The 18,984-nt window shown below is 35.6% G+C and overlaps 1 protein-coding gene across 6 annotated transcripts in view; it reads left to right on the top strand.

Moving 5' to 3' along the window:
• Positions 1-18,984, top strand: part of VPS54 (VPS54 subunit of GARP complex) — a 130,808-nt gene that overhangs the window by 53,164 nt on the left and 58,660 nt on the right. For all 6 annotated transcript variants that reach the window (XM_090281381.1, XM_090281379.1, XM_090281380.1 and 3 more), the window contains 4 exons: positions 7,874-8,000; positions 8,953-9,060; positions 12,370-12,425; positions 16,065-16,161. In XM_090281381.1, coding sequence (XP_090137507.1) covers positions 7,874-8,000; positions 8,953-9,060; positions 12,370-12,425; positions 16,065-16,161 — 388 coding nt within the window. The remainder of the gene's footprint in view (positions 1-7,873; positions 8,001-8,952; positions 9,061-12,369; positions 12,426-16,064; positions 16,162-18,984) is intronic.

Genomic DNA, 18,984 nt, shown 5'->3' with positions numbered 1-18,984 from the left:
TGATTATAATGTGTCTTGGTGTGGTTCTCCCGAGGTCCAGTGATTTTGGAACTCTGTGCTTCCTGGACCTGTAAGTCTGTTTCCTTCCCCAAGTTAGGGAAGTTCTGCTTCATTATTTTTTCACATAATTTTTAAACTTCCAGTTCTTCTTCACCTTCTGGCAACCCTATGATTTGGATGTTGGCCCACTTATAACTGTCCCAGAGGTTTCTGAGCCTCTCCTCATTTTCCTCACTTTTTGTTTACTCTTTCTGCACTGGTTGACCGTTTGTTCCTTCCCTGTGTTCCGATTTGTTGATTTGATCCCCAGTTTTCTTTCCCTCACCACTAGTTTCGTATGTGTTTTTGTTCATTTCTGCAGGAATAGCCTTCATTCCTTCCCTGTCTTGTTTAATAAGATCTGCTGTTAGGTCTGTAAGTGCTGTTATAACCAAAGCTCTGAACTGAGCCTCAGGAAGATTTTCTATCTGCTGTTCCGTTAGATTAGATATTTGCTGTCTGGTCAGCTGCGTCACCAGGATCTCTATCATGATCTGTGCCATCCTGACCGTTTTGTGTTTACCTTTGCTTCCTGGGCAGGACTGTCACATCGCCTACGCTACAGGAGGTGGAGCCCCGTTCACTCATTACAACTGGGCAACTCTTCTCACCACACTGTGGGGCGTTTTGCATGGGGGTGGGGGTCCAAGATGGTTTCCTGCTGGTTCACTGTCTGTTGAGAGACCGGGAGCCTCCTGTTCCGTCCCTACGCCCTCCGGGCCTCACAGTCTGAGGCAATGGGGGTCTGCCTTCCTGGTGTTGGAATCGTGGGTTGATGGGTTTGGTCTGTAGCCAGGGGTGCTCCCCAGGCGCTTCTTGCCTCCCCTTAAATATGGGTGTCTGTGCTTACCGCCGTCACACCACCGTCGCCGCAGTTGCCATCGCCGGCACAGTGTGACCTCTCTGCCCCAGCTATACCCCTCCTGCCTGTTGGATGAGCACCACTTCTTCATAACTTCATATGTTGGACTTCCATGTAGCTTCATTTTCTGGAACTTCTGGTTATTTCTGGTTTTGCGATAGTTGTATTCCTTCTTAGTTTTGGAGGGAGACTGAGCATGTCAGCCTAGGCCTCCATCTTGGCAGAAGTTGTCCTGTGATTTTTTTTTTTTTAAGAATTTTTCTAATGGGCCCTAAATGTCTTGGGCAAGAACTATGTCATACACATTTTAATACATATTTATGGAATCTGAGTGATCCAGAGTAAAAACTAATGTATGTTGACTCTTCGTATCATTCTCGTATTCCTTTTTTCGTTTCTTGTACTTTTCATAATCACTGTTCCTAGTTAACCATTTATAATTTATGTATTGACTGTAGTTCATAATCTTGGCTGCATATTAAAACTCTCAGAAGAGCTTTATACAATAAAAAGCATACCACACCCCATCCAAACCAATTGAGTTAAACTTTCTAGAGGGTAAGACATTCTCAGCTGTTTTTTTTTGTTTTTTGTTTTGTTTTTTTAAGGTTTGCTAGGAGACTCTAAAATGAACTGGAATTGAGAAGCCCGGTTTTAAATTACCATTGGGTACTCTGCTTTTTCAGGATTTGGAATTAAAGTGGTAACATCTTCTTACATAAAACAAAATTTTCACCTAAAACATCTTCTTGTCTCTATTTAAAGAGGGCTCTACGAATGTGTTAGGGGTACAATGTATCTGTTATCAGTGTAAAAATCCCAGTTTGTTTCCCTCTACTGAATATGGACAGTAATTTACACAGTGGGAAATTTTGGCTTATTGAATAATTCGTGATTATTAAAATGGATCTTTTGTACATTTGTTGATTTTTACAATTTTAAAACATTTTAAATGATTTTACTGCCTCAATTGTTGAAAAATTGGGCAATTTGAATTATTTTTTTTTTACATTTTTTAAGTATATTTTATTGATTATGTTGTTACAGTAGTTCCAGTTTTTTTCCCTTTTGCTCCCCTCTGCCCAGTACCCTCATTCCCTCCAGCAATTCTAGCCCCCTTAGTTCATGTCCATGGGGCATACATATAAGTTCTTTGGCTTCACCCTTTCCTATATTATTCTTAACTTCCCCCTGTCTATTCAGTACCAATCGAAATTGTTTCTTAGTCCCTGCACCATATCCTCATTCCACCCTCCCACCCCAGCTGATAACCTTCCAAATGCTCCCTATACCTATGATTCTGTTCCTATTCTGATTTGCTTAGTTGGATTTTGTTTTTATTTTTTAGATTCAGTTGTTGATAGTTTTGAGTTTGTTGTCATTTTAGTGTTCATAGTTTTCATCTTATTCTTAATTAAGTCCCTTTGACATTTCATACAATAACAGCTTGGTGATGATGAACTCCTTTAGCTTTACCTTGTCTGGAAAGCACTTCATCTGCTATTCCATTCCAAGTGATAGCTTTGCTGGATAGAGTAGTCCTGGTTGCAGGTTGCCTTTCATCACATTGAATACTGCTTGCCAGTCTCTTCCTGCTTGCAAAGTGTCCTCTGAGAAAGCAGCTGATAGTCCTATAGGCACTCCCCTGTAGGCGACTCTCCGCCTCTCGGACCCAGGACTCTGTCTCTATTTTCACCTTTGGCATCTCAATCATGATGCGTCCTGGTGTGGTCCCCTCTGGGTCCAGCTCACCCGGGACCCTCCATGCTTCCTAGACCTGTATGTCCATCTCCTTTCCAAAATTTGGGAAGTTTTCCTCATTTTTTTCAATTCTTGCTTCCTCATGCTGCACTAGTTGACTGTTTTTTTCTTCCTTATGCTCCAAATCGTTGATTTGAACTCCAGTTTCCTTCCCTTCACCATTGGTTTTGTGTGGATTTTCCTTCGTTTCACTTAGCATAGCCTTCACTTCCTTTATACGTCTGCCATACTCAAGCATATCTGTCAAGTCTGTGAGCATCTTTATCACCAGTGTTTTGAATTCTGTGTCTATTAGGTTGGCTATCTCCTCGTCGCTTAGTTCTGCCACTGGAACCTTGATTCGTTTCTCCTTTTGGGCCATACTTCTCTGTCTTCTCATTCTGACATGCTCCTGTGTTTGTTTGCTTCCACGTCCCAGGTAGAGCTGTCGCTCCTGTTACGTTGTAAGGGGCGGAGCCTTAGGGATTCGTCAGTACAGGGTGACCTGTTTCACCACATTGTGGCTCTGTATGTGGTGGAGGGGTCCGAGAGGGAACAGTGCCGCCTGCCTAGCACTCACCCCTTTTCCAGGCACCTCTCCCACTTCCACACCGGACTGGCGCCCCTCTAGCTGCTGCGCTGGCAATTGTTCCCAGAGTGGATGGGTCCACGGACGTTCTAGGACCGTGGGGGCCCTTTAAACATGCAGACTCTGCTAAGAGACCTGCAGTTTCTGCCTCTGCCCCAGCCGCCACTTGGTTTGCACAGTCAGAAGCAATGAAGCTTGATTTTCCCCGGTGCTGGACCGTGAGCTGCTAGGTTCGGTGAGGAGCTCGGAATGCTCCCCAGGTGTCCCTCCTGACTTTAAAACATGTGACTGCACTTTCTGCCAGCCTGCCGCTGATGCCGCTACCACACCGTGTCCTCTCTGCCCCCGCTTCGCCCCTCCTACCTGTCTGGATGAGTATTTTTTCTTTATATATTTGTTTGCTGGACTTCCATGCAGTTTGGTTTTCTGGAACTTCTGGTTGTCTCTAGTTTTAAGGTAGTTGTATTCCTTCTTAGTTGTGGAAGGAGACACAGTGTGTCTGTCTAGTTCTCCATCTTGGCCAGAAGTCTGCAGTTTGAATTATTAGGACATAAATATTTTTAACCATTGCACATGGAATGAAATTCTGCTATTAGAATAAAAAATGTATGGTGATCAGTGTAACAAAATATATAATTTGTGATCTGTACTAATTTAACTAAAGTATTGCTGTGGTTAGTGACATTCAAATATTTGGTAAGCAGATGTAATACAGAAAAGTCATTATAGGCCTGAAAATGTATTTGAACTTTGATATCTTGCATGTTTTGATGTAGAAAAACTTTAGTTACTTTGAAATTCTAGGATGCAATGTTATTTGCTCTTTCTTGTTTAAAGATTTATGAGAAACTCTTTCTGTTTTCACCATTGTTAACTTTTTTTTCTTGCTACTTATTACCACCATTACTCAATTCGATCACCACTATAAAACCTAATAACATTTTTAAAGCTCTTTGGTACTCTCTACCAGGTACTGTGCTAATTATATATTGCAGGTATTGTCTGATTCCACCTCCTTGTTCTTCCCCCACAAAACCTCTTGTGAGATCAGTAATCTTATTCCAATGTAATAGATGAGGAATTGAGGCATAGAAAGGCTTAGATAACATGCTCCAAGTCATATAGCAAGTTATAAAACAGTAGAGTTGAGATTCAACCTAGGTCTCATCTGACCCAAGAGCTATGTATGCTTTTTAATGTATTTGAAGATTTATAGGACCTCAAATAGATCACTTGGAACATCAATGCTAATTTTATAGTGGATAGATGTAAAACTGTGGGCAATTAAGTTAGAACAGTGGTTCTCAGCCTTCCTAATGTCGCGACCCTTTAATACAGTTCCTCATGTTGTGGTGACCCCCAGCCATAAAATTATTTTTGTTGTTACTTCATAACTGTAATTTTGCTACTGTTATGAATCGTAATGTAAATATCTGATATGCAGGATGTATTTTCATTTTTATAAATTGAACATAATTAAAGCATAGTTATGAATCACAAAAATAAAATTAATTATATATGTGTTTTCCGATGGTCTTAGGCAACCCCTGTGAAAGGGTCATTTGACCCTCAAAGGGGTCACGACCCACAGGTTGAGAACCACTTAGCTAGAAGTTTTCCAAGCCAGGACCTACCATGGTAATTGATTTTTAGGAAGAAACTCAATGAAAGTAGCTTGTTTTCTAGTCATAAACCTTTTTTTTTTTTTTAAAGAAAAAAGGTGGAAAATAATCAGTTAATTATATGTCCCAGTTTATTATGCTTTCATTGAAATGACGTCACCTTGGGATTCCATTTAAGGGATTTTTATTATTGGAAGTATCAAATTCTTTGATCTTGATATAGTTTATAATTTAGATCTTCAAAACATTATAGTAAGAAAGCATTCATGTTGTATGCTCTGGGGTGAAGCCAAATACCAGACTTTCTACTATTTGATAGCACTAATATTACCGAAGAGTTTATTGATATATGTTTCTTTGATAAAAGCAGCACAGAGGTCACTGTAGTGAACATACAGTTTAGTAGAAAATCTGAATTAATGTACAAATTGAGGCATGTCAAAGTAGGCAGTATTAGAGTTGTTCCAATTTGTTTAGCATATAAGGCCATAAGTACTTTTTCAGAAAATGTTACTTTAGTTATTGTTTCAGTAGATTTCTTTATCATCCTAAGTTACTGTATGTGATTATTAGGACACATACTTTTAAAATCAGTCAGGGCACATCAGAGAAGGAAAACTCTGACTTCAAAAAACCTCCGCTGCCTTGCGGCACACCTCTTCAGGGGAAAGGCTAAGGGAATAAACCCCGACAGAAAATCCGGAGCCGGAGTCCCTAAGGCGGTTTGACGTTGTAGTCAACACTGGCAACTCCTGTGGCGCACCTGAAGCCAAGCTGTATTGACTCCGTCTTTCCCTTGGACCCTTCAGCTGCGAAGAGAGGGGGGGTCTGCTGCATGGGCAACAGCAGACCCTCCATATCACTCTGCCCAGGCTCTGTAGCTTCAGCTTCACTGGAGAGGACACTCCAGCGTCATTGCAAGATGTCGATTTAACACTGGAGGAGACACATACCGTGTCACTCCCAAGTCGGACTGCACAGCCATTCTCGGCGGTGCAGATAGACTTAAGAAGCTACACCATCGTCTCTCGAGACGGACGGCTGCCGACGACATATGGAACCAAAAAAGACCTCGAATAGCAAAAGCAATCTTGAAACAGAAGAACACAGCAGGAGGAATCACGATACCAGACATCAAACAGTACTACAAAGCCACTGTGATCAAAACAGTCTGGTACTGTCATAAGAACAGACATATAGATCAGTGGAACAGAATAGAGAGCCCAGAAGTAAATCCAGGGCTCTGTGGTGAACTAATATTTGATAAAGAAGGAAGGAACATAAAATGGAGTGAGAAGAGCCTCTTTAACAAATGGTGCTGGGAGAACTGGACAGGGACGTACAAAAAAATGAAATTAGATCACCACCTTACACCACACACAAGAATAAACTCAAGATGAATCAAAGACTTAATTGTAAACTGTGACACCATAAAAGTCCTGGAAGAAAACATAGGCAGGAAAATTTCAGATATCCCATGTAACATTGTCTTCACTGATACATCTCCTAAGGCAAGAGAAATAAAGGAAAAAATAAATGGGACTACATCAAACTAAAGAGTTTCTGCTCAGCAAAAGAAAACATCAGCAAGATGAAAAGGAAACCAACCATATGGGAAAACATATTTGCCAATGATATCACAGATAGGGGACTGATCTCCAAAATATATAAAGAGCTTATACGACTCAACATCAAGAAAACAAACAACCCAATTAAAAAATGGTCAAAGGACCTGAACAAACACTTCTGCGAAGAGGACATACAGAAGGTCCATAGACACATGAAAAAATGCTCAACATCATTGGCCATCAGAGAGATGCAAATAAAAACCACAATGAAATACCACTTTACACCTGTCAGAATGTATCACTTAATTCTTGAAAAACTTTGGACCAACTAGATTACCTAGGTTTCTTCAACCTATTGTTATTATAAAGCTATTGGCCCTGACCGGTGTGGCTCAGTTTGTTGGGCATCATCACACAAGGCAAAAGGTTGTTGCTTCAGTTCCTGGTCAGGGCACACACATGGGTTGCTGGTTTGGTCCCTGGTCAGGGCCCATGCAGGTAAGCAGCTGATTGATGTTTCTCTCCCTCCCTGCCCCTCTTTCTAAAAATAAGTAAGTAAATAAATAAATAAAGCTATTAGATTGTGTAGCAAATATTCTTTTCTGTTTGAAGGTACTCATCTTTAGTGCCCTGCAGAGCAGGGACTACATGGGGCCATTCTTGTCATTGGGACAGTGCATGCTTTTTCTAAAAGTCCCAAATAGTGCTACTTGCCTTTACCATCTCCTCAACTTTGCCCAGATTAGAGTCCTTCTCACTTTAATCCCAGCTGGGATCTGCAAATATAGATTAGAGGTAGATTAAAACCAAACATTTGATGATAAAAAGTTTCATGAGTAGATTGTAGTTCAGTATTTTTGTATTTTTAGTTTCATGTTCTAATGACTTTCAGTGTACTGACCTGAGGGATATTGCACAGTCACTCAAACTGATGTTGACAGAGATTGAATTGCGTCAATCTGTCCTTGTAGTCAGATATTTATTTGTACCCAGAGCAGGACATGGCACATAGTAGGTGCTTGTATTTGCTGAATAAATAAGTGGCTTGGAATCTACTGGCATTGATATTCAGTAAATGGTTAATGAAGAAAGAACTTGCCTCTTTCTCTCTCTCTACCTCCTTTCCCACCCCCCTCTCTAAAATCAGTTTTTTAAAAAAGGAAAGGACTTAGAATATCTAAATATTTTATCTAAAAGTAAATAAAAAGGCAGTATGAAATTTCTGGAGCCAGGTTTACTGCAACACATTTATCTGAAAGTTAGAAAAATAGAATTTGGTGGGTGACATGAAACTATTGCAATTATTTTTGTTAAGTTAAATAACTCCATTTTACTAAAACATCACATTATTGTACAAGTACTGTCAGAGAACTTTTGCCTACTAATTCCCTTAATTGTGGAGTGAATTTGTATTTTTAATGACTATGTATAACATTTTCTTCTTCCTTTGTAGGCATTTGGGATCACAGCTTTGTGAATTAGAAAAACTGATAGATAAAATGATGGTTGCAGAATTTTCTACTTATTCTCACAGTGACTTAAATAGACCACTGGAAGAAGACTGTCAAGTTTTAGAAGAGGTATGTATTTTGAACTGTGGAATGAAATTGATGTCATTGCTTAGTGCTAATTCCTAACATCCTTAGTTTAGAACATATTCTCAAATTACAGTGAACAAAATTACATAGAATTTCAAGCTCTATTTGACCTATGAAGTCCTTCACTATGTGACTTGAGCAAGTACCATAATTGTTTATTCTGTGAAATTAGAGAATAAAATAATTTTATAGTGTAATTAGAAATTGGAGTTAAAATGAGGTCTTTATATAGCTTACAAATCAACTTCAAAATATAGATATAGGACAAATTAACATATATCCATGTGTATACATGTATTGGAGTATATCTTTTTTAAAAAGAGATCATTAGTATATGGTAACTCATTAGTCATTTATTAGTCATTCACTGAATATCTATTATGAACATGTTTTTTATATATGCATATACAAATATATCCAGGCTTTACTTATCTGATAACTTATCAATGCTGATTACTGCCAAGAACTAGTAAGAATACAGAAAGCCCTGATAGCAGTCTTAAGTAGTTAAGAGACATTTGTACCTGTTGGCAGTTCCGCAGATAGTACAAGTCATCATTCCAGTTTTCTAGACCACTAATTATAAACCACATGGATCACGGAGTGTTTATTGGTCATCAGAGTTTGCAAAGGATACTTTCTAGCTACTTGAGAGTAGGCCAAAGTATACTCTTGTAAGATTATTTTGCCCCTAAACCAGCTTCATTTGATCCTCTGTTGTGGAATAGGATTTACCTGTTTTTGAACAATGACTCCAAAAATCTGATGCCAAAGATTACCATGGAAGGGGGTTTTTAAGGCTTCTAGAAAATATCATATGAAGGATAGAGTTCTGAGCATCAAAACATAAAACCCTTGAAGTTTAATATTTCTGCCTGTGAGATTATTTGATATTTAAAGTATGAAGTTACATACTCCTCTTTTATTTTAATAGGAAAGACTAGTGTCTCTTGTATTTGGACTTCTAAAACAAAGAAAACTTAATTTTTTAGAAATCTATAGTGAAGAAATTATTATTACGGCAAAGAATATCATTAAACAGGTAATCGTACATTTTTTATTTGATTTATTTTGGTCTAGAATCTTTTGTGAATTTTATTTTTACGTGATCCTAGAAATAATACATGTGATATGATAGTAATATTTTCTCATTTATTTAAAAATTGAAAATGTAGAAGAGTAGAAAAAAACATAGCCCTCTCAGCCAAAAGATTATCATTTAAGAATACTTCTAAGTGTAAATTGTTACCGATGTTTTTCACTGTTGCTATCATACTTATATATATTATTTTGATTTTTGCATCTGTTTCAGTTAGAAACATAAGCATTTTCTCATTATGTAAGCTTCCATAAACATTTTTAGTGGTTGTATAAAATTTCAACATATTTTAATTAAAGCTACTTAATCATTTCTTTATGCTGTATATTTTGGTTGTTTTTACTTTGGTACTATAAAGAACATTTTGACAAATGTCTGTGGTATAAAGTTCTGTTTGTTTGGTTTCTTCATAGGACTATTTCCTAATAACTGATTTCTAAAAGTAGAATTATTGATCAGAGAGTGTTCAATCTTTAAATTGTTAAAAATTACCTATATATAATGTCACCAGCAGTAGGTAAATGTTCATTCCGTCTTATCCTAATCTCTAAGAAATCATAATTGTAAACTCAAATCTGTGTGTTCTTTTAGTCTTTCCTGATCTTTGTTTTGACTTTTTTTTTGCTAAGATAAATCATATTCACTGAACTTCGGTTTTTCTGTATATGAAAAAAAACGATTTAAAATGTATTTGCTAGGCTTAGTTGATCATCATCATTAAGTTGAATGTACACTACTGAATTTTTAATGTTTAGATAAACCAAATAAAACATTATAATCACCCCACCTTTTACCTCTTTCATACATTAAAACACTTTTAAAATTGTTAATACCACTTTGAAAAATTGTTGGCAATATCTACTAGTGCTAAATATACACTTACATTATGACTTAGAAGTTCTGCTCCAAAGTACCACCACCTGAGAGAAATGCATACGTCAGTGCACCGAAGGCTTTCATGGCAGCACTACTTGTATTAAAGACTGAAAAATTTTTTTATCATCGGTAGAAACAATAAATAGAATTGTGGTGTATTTACGCAATTGAATACTATATACCAATGAAAATGAAAAAATTACATGGTACACTGGATAAATATCAATACATAATGTGGTGCCAAAGAAACCAGACACAAAGGAATATACACTGTATGATTCCACTTATGTAGATTCTAAACACTGGCCAAATTAATCTCTTGTATTAGAAATTAGGATAGTAGTGACTTTTGAGAGGAAGTAGTTAGTAGGAGGGGAGCAGGAGAGTAGTTTATTGGCAGTATTCAGTTTCATGATCTGAGTTCTAGTTGCACAAGTGTACCCCATTGTGAAAAATTATTGAGCTATAAACATAATTTGTACAATTTTGTGTATGTATATTGTACTTTTAAACAATTTTTTTGAAACTGGTGTTTTAATTTCCAGACTTTTCTTTAAGTCTAAGCTTTTTAAAAAAATCTTTATAAACTGTTGCATGTATTGCAAGGAAACAGAACTTCCTAAATAAGTTTCTTTTGGAATTAAAACAATTTTAAAAAATTGGGTCTAGTTTTGTATACAATATTATATTGGTTTTATTAGTTTTCAGTATACAGTATAGTGATTTGACATTTTTATACCTTTATAATGTGATCACTCCACTAATTATAGTAATCATCTGTCCCTGTGCAAAGTTTTCACAATATTATTGACTGGATGTATTCCTCTTCCCCCTCTCACTCATCTCCTCAACCCTTTTCTTCTGGTCTGTGTTTCTGTGAGTCTATTTGTGTTTTGTTTTGTTTGTTCATTTGTTTTGTTTATTTTTAGATTCTACACATAAGTGAAACCATATAGTATTTGTCTTTCTCTGTCTGACTTGTTTCACTTAGCATAAGACCCTCTAGATTTATCCATGTTCTCGCAAATGACAAGATTTCATTCTTTTTATTGCCACATAATATTCCATTGTGCAATATACATATACATCACATCTTCTTTAGACATTCATCTGTTGATATTCATGATGAACAGAATTGTCAACAAAATACTAGCAAACTGAATTCTACAGTACATTAAAAAGATTATACATCATGATCAAGAGGAATTTACACTAGGGGTGAAAGGGGGGTTCAGCAGTCAGAAAACAATGTAATTCATTACATCAACAAAACCAAGGATAAAAATCCTATAATTATCTCAATAGATACAAAAAAAGCATTTTACAAAATTCAACATCCATTTATGATAAAAACTCAACAAGATGAGCATAGAAGGAACTTACCTCAACTTGCTAAAGGCTATATGTGACAATCCCACAGCTAATTTCACACTTGGTAAAAAGCTGAAAGCTTTTCCTCTAAGATCAGGAACAAGAAAAGGATGCCTATTCTCATCACTATTGCTTAGCATAGCACTAGAAGCTCTAGTCACAGCATTTGTACAAGAAAAAGAAAGAAAAGGCATCCAAAGAGAGGAAGAAATAAAACTCATTATTTGCAGGTGACATGATACTCTATATAGAAAACCCTAAATAATCCACCAAAGCCCTTACTGGTGTAGCTCAGTCAGTTGAGCTTTGTCCCGCAAAGTGAAAAGTCACCAGTTCAGTTCCTGGTCAGGGCACATGCCTAGGTTGAGGATCTAGTACCTGGCTGGGGTACGTACAGAAGGCAACTGATTGATGTTTTGATGTTTTCTCTCTTGCATCAATGTTCCCCTCTCTTTCTACCTGCCTTCCACTATCTCTAAAAATAAATAACCAGAATCTTAAAAAAAAAAAAAAAAAAGAATCCACCAAAAAGTTAATAGAATTAATAAAAGAATTCAGTTAAGTAGCATGATATAAAATAAATACACAGAAATTTGTCATTTTATTTGAAATTTTAATATGGGGCTTATATCTTGTTCCTAAGTATCACAGTTCTGTGTTCTTTTATGTTTTGAACATTTTTAAATAGTAGGTGATTTTAATTAATACAGTTCAAGCTTCTCTGGAATAATTATCTGGAATAATTATTTAATAGGATAAGGGTAATGCTGAAGTATTTAAAACACCTTGAGGTATGTATAAGAGACGCAAGAGAAGTCTGGTAAAATAATTATCAGTTATTGAGCCCTTTAATTTAATTTAATTTTTAGGTGTATTTTGAAAATAATACTTAAAATTTTTTTTAAAAACTTCATAGCCCATTGAAGCCCTTTTAAATATACAATTGAACATGACATGTAATACTTAGAATTCACATTAATGACATTTTTTTCTTAAATTTTACAGTGTGTGATTAATAAAGTTTCACAAATAGAAGAGCTAGACACAGATGCTGTTATGAAGTAAGTATAAATATTAGCTTGGGGTTTATTGGTCACAGAAATGATGACATGGACAAGGGAAGAGAGCAGTTAATAGAATTCAGAAGGAGAAAGACATATAGTGGTTGAAAAAAAAAGACATGCAGTAGCTGAAGTGATCCTCACTGGAAGGAGGCAGTTATCTGGAAGGCAACCCCTTAGGAAGGGGAGATGGAGCTATAAGCACCTTTCCTCCTTCTGATCTTTTGTAAGGTCTCATTGGCCAAGCCCAGCAGGTCAGCCTTCCAGGGCAGAGAGAGGGTAGAGAGGACACAGTGTATATATGGAGAGGGGCGGGTAATTGAAGATAATCAATTTCAGAGGAATAGCAGTGCTAAATTTAAATTATTTGGTCAAATAATTAAAACCCAGCTTCTAATTGACTTTTGAGAAGTTTGAGTACAGGATTTTGAATTGCCATGTCTATAATCTTTTAATTTCACCCTTGAAATCCCTACTCGTTTATTTTGAGAATAGTCATATTTTATGATTATGGATTTCTTATTCATATAGATATGTAAACTGTTAACTGACCTAAGATATGGATAGCCATATGGACAACTTGTAAAACTTCTCTAGGTCAGACTCATAGAATGAGGATTGTGGAGTTTTAATTTCCACATGATTACCTAGTGAAAACTTAGTTTTAGAATTAGTTGAAGCAAACCTAATAATGCAGGAATCACTAGTAGCGTAGTTGGAAAAATTAAGTTAATTGGGACTCTGTTTAAAGCCCTATAGATAGGGAGAGTCAGTTATTTTAATTTGTTTTTCTTCCCTAGGGAATTTTCTCAGAGAACTTTCTGTATCTTAAGTATAGGAGTATCTTTGGGAACTAAACTCTAAGCTGTAGCAGTATTAGAGTAATAAGTCATTATAGTACTATAAAATATTTTTATGGAACTTATTTTGCATTCATTTCTTTATCTTGAAGTTAATTGATTAGTGTCAGCTGTAAAAATATTAGCTATAGGATTATATATTATATAATGTGATACATAATTAGTATAATATTATATCTAGTATATATTACATATATATGTGTACTAATACAATATTGGCTAGTACTTACATAGCACTTTTTTATGCACCATGAATTGTTCTTATTAACTTAATATTCACAGCAACCATATAAGGTAAGTTCTGCTACTTTCCCTATGTTGAAAAAATTAGAACATGAAGGGGTTAAGTTACTTGTCCGGAGTCATACAATTAGTAAATGGCTGGGCTGGAACTTGAACCGAGGCAGTGTGGCCCAAAAGCTCATGCTCTTAGCCACCATGTCATATATGGAAAAATACTTATTTAGTTTGTAATTAGAAAAGTAGGTTATTGAGTTTATTAAGGGAGATGTTATATTTCTATTTTTATCTATTTCAGAATATATTTTCTCCACCTTAACCCCAAATTTGTTTATTTCTCTATGGCTTTTCTTTTTTATAAATTTATTTTTATTTTTTATTAAATCATTTTTTATTTTTATTCTATTATAATTGTCCCAAATTTTCCCCCTTTGCCCTCCTTTGCCTATCCCACTTCCCACTCCCACAGTTAGTTCCCAACACTGTTTTCCATGTCCATGGGTCATTCATACATATTATTTGACTAATACCTTCCCTTTCTTTCCACTGCTATCCCCCTTCCCCTCTCCTCTGGCCACTGTCAGACTCTTCTATGTTACCATGCCTCTGGTGTTACTTTGTTGATTAGTTTATTTTGTTCATTAGATTCCTCTTATAGGTGCGATCATATGGTATTTGTCTTTCAGTGACTGGTTTATTTCACTTAGCATAATAGTTTCCAGTTCCATCCATGCTCTCGCAAAAGATAGGAGTTCCTTCTTTCTTTCTGCAGTGTAGTACTCCATTGTGTAAATGTACCACAGTTTTTTGATCCACTTATTTACTGATGGGCACTTAGGCTGTTTCTAACACTTGGCTATCGTAAATAGTACTGCTATGAACATAGGGGTGCATAAGTTCTTTTGAATTGGTGATTTGGGATTCTTAGGGTATGATCCCAGCAGTGGAATTGCTGGGTCAAAAGACAGTTCCATTTTTAGTTTTTTGAGGAAATTCCATACTGCTTTCCATAGTGGCTGCACCAGTCTGCATTCCCACCAACAATGGACTAGGGTTCCCTTTTCTCCATATCATCGCCAGTACTTGTTTGTTGATTTGTTAATAATGGCCATTCTGACAGGTGTGGGGTGATATCTCATTGTGGTTTTAATTTGCATCTCTCTGATGGCTAGTGATGTTGAGCATCTTTTCATATGTCTGTGGGCCATCTGTATATCCTCCTTGGAGAAGTGTCTGTTCACATCCTTTGCCCATTTTTTAATTGGATTGTTTGTCTCCTGGTGTTGAGTCATAGGAGTTCTTTAAATATTTTGGAGATCAAACCCTTGTCCAGTGTATCATTGGCAGATATGTTCTCCCATACTATCACTTCCCTTTTCATTTGATGATAGTTTCTTTAGCTGTGCAGAAGCTCTTTAATTTAATGTAGTCCCATTTGTTTATTTTTTCCTTTATTTTCCTTGACATGGGAGATATATTGGCAGACATATTGCTACATAGGTATATGAAATTTTCCTGCCTATGTTTTCCTCTAGGACTTTTATAGTATCAGGACTTATATTTAAATCTTTTATCCGTTTTGAGTTTATTCTGGTGTATGGTGTAAGTTGCTAGTCTAGTTCCTTTCTTTCTTTCTTTTTTTGCATGTACCAGCCAGTTCACCCAACACCATTTATTGAAGAGGCTATCTTCACTCCACTGTATACTCATGCCCACTTTGTCAAATATTAATTGGCCATAGACACTGGGTTTATTTTGGGGTTCTTTATTCTGTGTCTGTTCTTATGCCAGTACCAGACTGTTTTGATTACAATGGCTTTGTAGTATAGTTTAAGATATTGGGTATTGTGATCCCTTCTACTTTGTTCTTCTTTTCTCAAGATTGCTGAGGCTATTCAGGGTCTTTTTTGGTTCCATATAAATTTTTGAGATATTTGTTCTAGATCTGTGAAATATGCTATTAATAGGATATAAAGTCAATATTCAGGAATCAATGGCATTTTGTGCACCAGCAATGAAGTATCAGAAAGAGAAAATAGGGAAAAAAATTCCATTTACTATAGCAACAAGAAAAATAGAGCACCTAGGAATAAATTTAACCAAGGAGGTAAAAGACCTGCACTTGGAGAACTACAGCACACTGAAGAAAGAAATTAAGGAAGATACAAATAAATGGAAGCATATACCATGTTCATGGATTGGTAGAGTTAACATCATTAAAATGTCCATGTTACCCAAAGCAATCTATAGATTGCCTATGCCTTTTCATCCAGTGGTCATAAATTGTGCTCACGTGTAATTATATAAATTCATAAGTCAGTATACTTGACTAGTCTTAGAGATTTTTAAACAAGGAGGAGTTGTTTGTTAATTGATTTGAACTCAATTTTATGATATCAGGTATCTAGATGAAATGCGTAATTTTTTTGTTACTAGATAGTATTTAGTATAACTTCCTTTAATTTGTAGGTTTTGTTCATATATCATTTGGCCCAAAGACAATCATTATTTTGGTTTGATTTTTTTTTTTCCCCCTTAGGCTTGCAGATCAGATGAGAATGTTGAATTTTCCTCAGTGGTTTGATCTGCTAAAGGATATTTTCTCTAAGTTTACTGTTTTCCTACAGAGAGTTAAGGTAAGCTTATGTGATTATCAGTTTATCCAGAATATCCCTAAAGTCAGCTTTCTAGATTTATAAATATACATAGAATCAAATTAGAACAAAACACTTTGTTTTTGTAATTTTTCTAAGAGGCTTGGTTTTCAATAAGATTTGGAGTATTTTAGAGTGTTTTGATATTTTTTATAATTTAGATGATTTGTTTGATACTAAGAAGAAATATGCTTGCTTGGCACTAAATGTTATACAATATTTTCTGTTATGATTTTGTGATGCTTGAAAATCTCTTGAGTATCTAGAGGTCCAATTTTGTGAAACACTCAAAAATCTGTCCCAAACTACTTTATTTTTCTAGAAATTTAGTGTTGATAATAATGACATTTTTAAGTGTATAATTCATATTTAAATTGCTTTACTAATGTTTTTTATTGCAGGTTTTTATTTCATTTTCAACCTGGGATCCAATCAAGAATCATGTATTACATTTAATTACTGTATCTTTTTAGTCAAACCACTTACTTTTAGTCCCCTCAGTATAAGGAAAAGAACACACATCACACAGTATTTTTCTGAAGAAAAGGTGTCATGGGCTCTTAATACATTGGTCCCCAACCTTTTTGACACCAGGGACCGGTCTTGTGGAAAACAATTTTCCACAGATGGGTGGAGAGGAATAGTTTGAGATGATTCAAGTGCATTACATTTATTGTGTACTTTATTTCTATTATTACATTGTAATATATAATGAAATAATTCTACAACTCACCATAATGCAGAATCAGTGGGAGCCCTGAGCTTGTTTTCCTGCAACTAGATGGTCCCATCTGAGGGTGATGGGCGACAGTGGTACCCAAAGTGTGTAGCTTATGTCCAGTCTATTCTGTAATCTCTTTTTGGTTCTTGTCACTGCAGAAGACCCTGCTTCACAAAGATAGGATGTTGGAAATGGAAGCAGGCTTTCAGTGCTTTTGTGGCAATCTCAGCATATTCCATTTCGACTTTAACCCTTTGAGTGCCATGCGTAATTTGAAATTTGGATCAAAATGAGAAAAAAATTATATCAATATATAACCTGAGGTACAAAAAAAGAGAAGGAAACATAAAATACGAATTATTCCATTGTTATTTACATTTATAGCCATCGGAAAAAGAGTCGCTGGGAGTGACACTGGCACTTCTGGGAAAATTTGTCAGCATCACTCACAGCGATGTTGGCACTCACAGGGTTAAATTGCTCACCATTCTAAGTACCATGATGAAATCCCATGCTGTTCTGCTCTATCCTGCCTGGGATGTGAATCATTTCTTGTTTAGCAGTTACATGCTGTATATGCTCCCTACCCATTAGTCTCTTAGTAGCCATCTTGATTATCAGATTGACTCTTGCACTGTTGCAGTGTTTGTTCAAGTAACCATTATTTTACTTAATAATGGCCCCACAGCACAAGAGTAGTGATGCTGGCAATTTGGTAATGCCAAAAATAAAACCATAAAGTGCTTCTTTTAAGTGTAAAGGTTAAAGTTCTTGACTTAATAAAGAAGGGAAGGAAAAGTAGATGCTGAGGTTGCTAAGATCAAGATTGAATCTTTTTTCAGTGAAATTGTGAAGGAAAAAGTGTGCTAGTTTTGCTGCTGCACATCAGACTGCAAAAGTTGTGGCAACAATGCATGATAAGTGCTTAGCTAACATGAAAAAGGCAGTAAATTTGTGGGTGGAAGGCATGAACAGAAAATGTGTTCAATTGATGGCAGTGTGTTATACCAGAAAGTACTGAACCTATACCAAGACTTGAGCGAGGGATTCCCTAAAATGAGTCGTCGTATTCACATAGTTTTTATACTACAATATGTTGTTAAAATTGTTTTATTTTATTATAATTGCTTTTAATCTCTTACTGTGTAATTTATAAATGAAACTTAATCATAGGTATGCATGTATAGGAAAAACATAGTATATGTAGGATTCAGTACTATTTGTAGGATCAGGCATCTACTGGGGGTCTTGGAATGTATCCCTGCAGAACAGGGGGATTACTGTTTTTGATGTAAATACAGTATGGGAACAGTGATTTGTCGTGGTTGTAATTTCTCGTTTTCACATTTAGGCCACTTAAACTAGTATTTCTGTAAGACATCTTTGAAGGTGGTATATAACCTTTAACTACTGTGCTTTATCTTTGATAAAAGTTTGTGATTCTGTAAGGTATGATTTCGCTGAAAAATAATGTTAATTATAAGCTGTTCATTTTTCATGGAGAAGTTAAAAGTAAGATTGGAAAGAACCCAGATGTCTATCAATAGAAGAATGGTAAAATAAGTTATACCTGGTATATTCATTACCATAGAATATCATGCAGATTTTTAATTATTGAAGAAATTGCATGTATTATACCATTCACTGAAAAAGCAAGATACAGACCTACTTACACAATAAGATTTCAGATATGTTAAAAGATTTTTTATCTCTTCATTGTCATAGAACAAAGAGACACCTTGTCTTTTTAGTGGTTATCTCTAGGTGGTAAGATTATATATGATTTAAATTTGTTATTTTTTATTTTTCCTAAATTTTATACAAAGAGGTATTACTTTTATGATCAGAAAAAGTTGTTTTGTTTTTAACATTGTTTTTACAACATTACAGGAATAAATTATTTGAAGCTCTTAATTTAATTCTCCAGAGTTAGTAATGTACTGTCCTACAGTCTTATATTTATTTCTCAGAAACAAAGGATATTCTATATGTCACTTTAGCATGAGATAAATTATATTTTAAAAAAGAAATTAAAACTTAAAATTCAGCCAGAACATTTTAATATTTTTTAGTGTAAATATAGA

Source organism: Furipterus horrens, unplaced genomic scaffold (genome assembly GCF_987537825.1).
Source record: "Furipterus horrens unplaced genomic scaffold, mFurHor1.1.pri manual_scaffold_6, whole genome shotgun sequence".
NCBI lineage: Eukaryota > Metazoa > Chordata > Mammalia > Chiroptera > Furipteridae > Furipterus > Furipterus horrens.
Note: the sequence above shows the minus strand (reverse complement) of the source record. Positions and strands in the feature narration are given on the sequence as shown.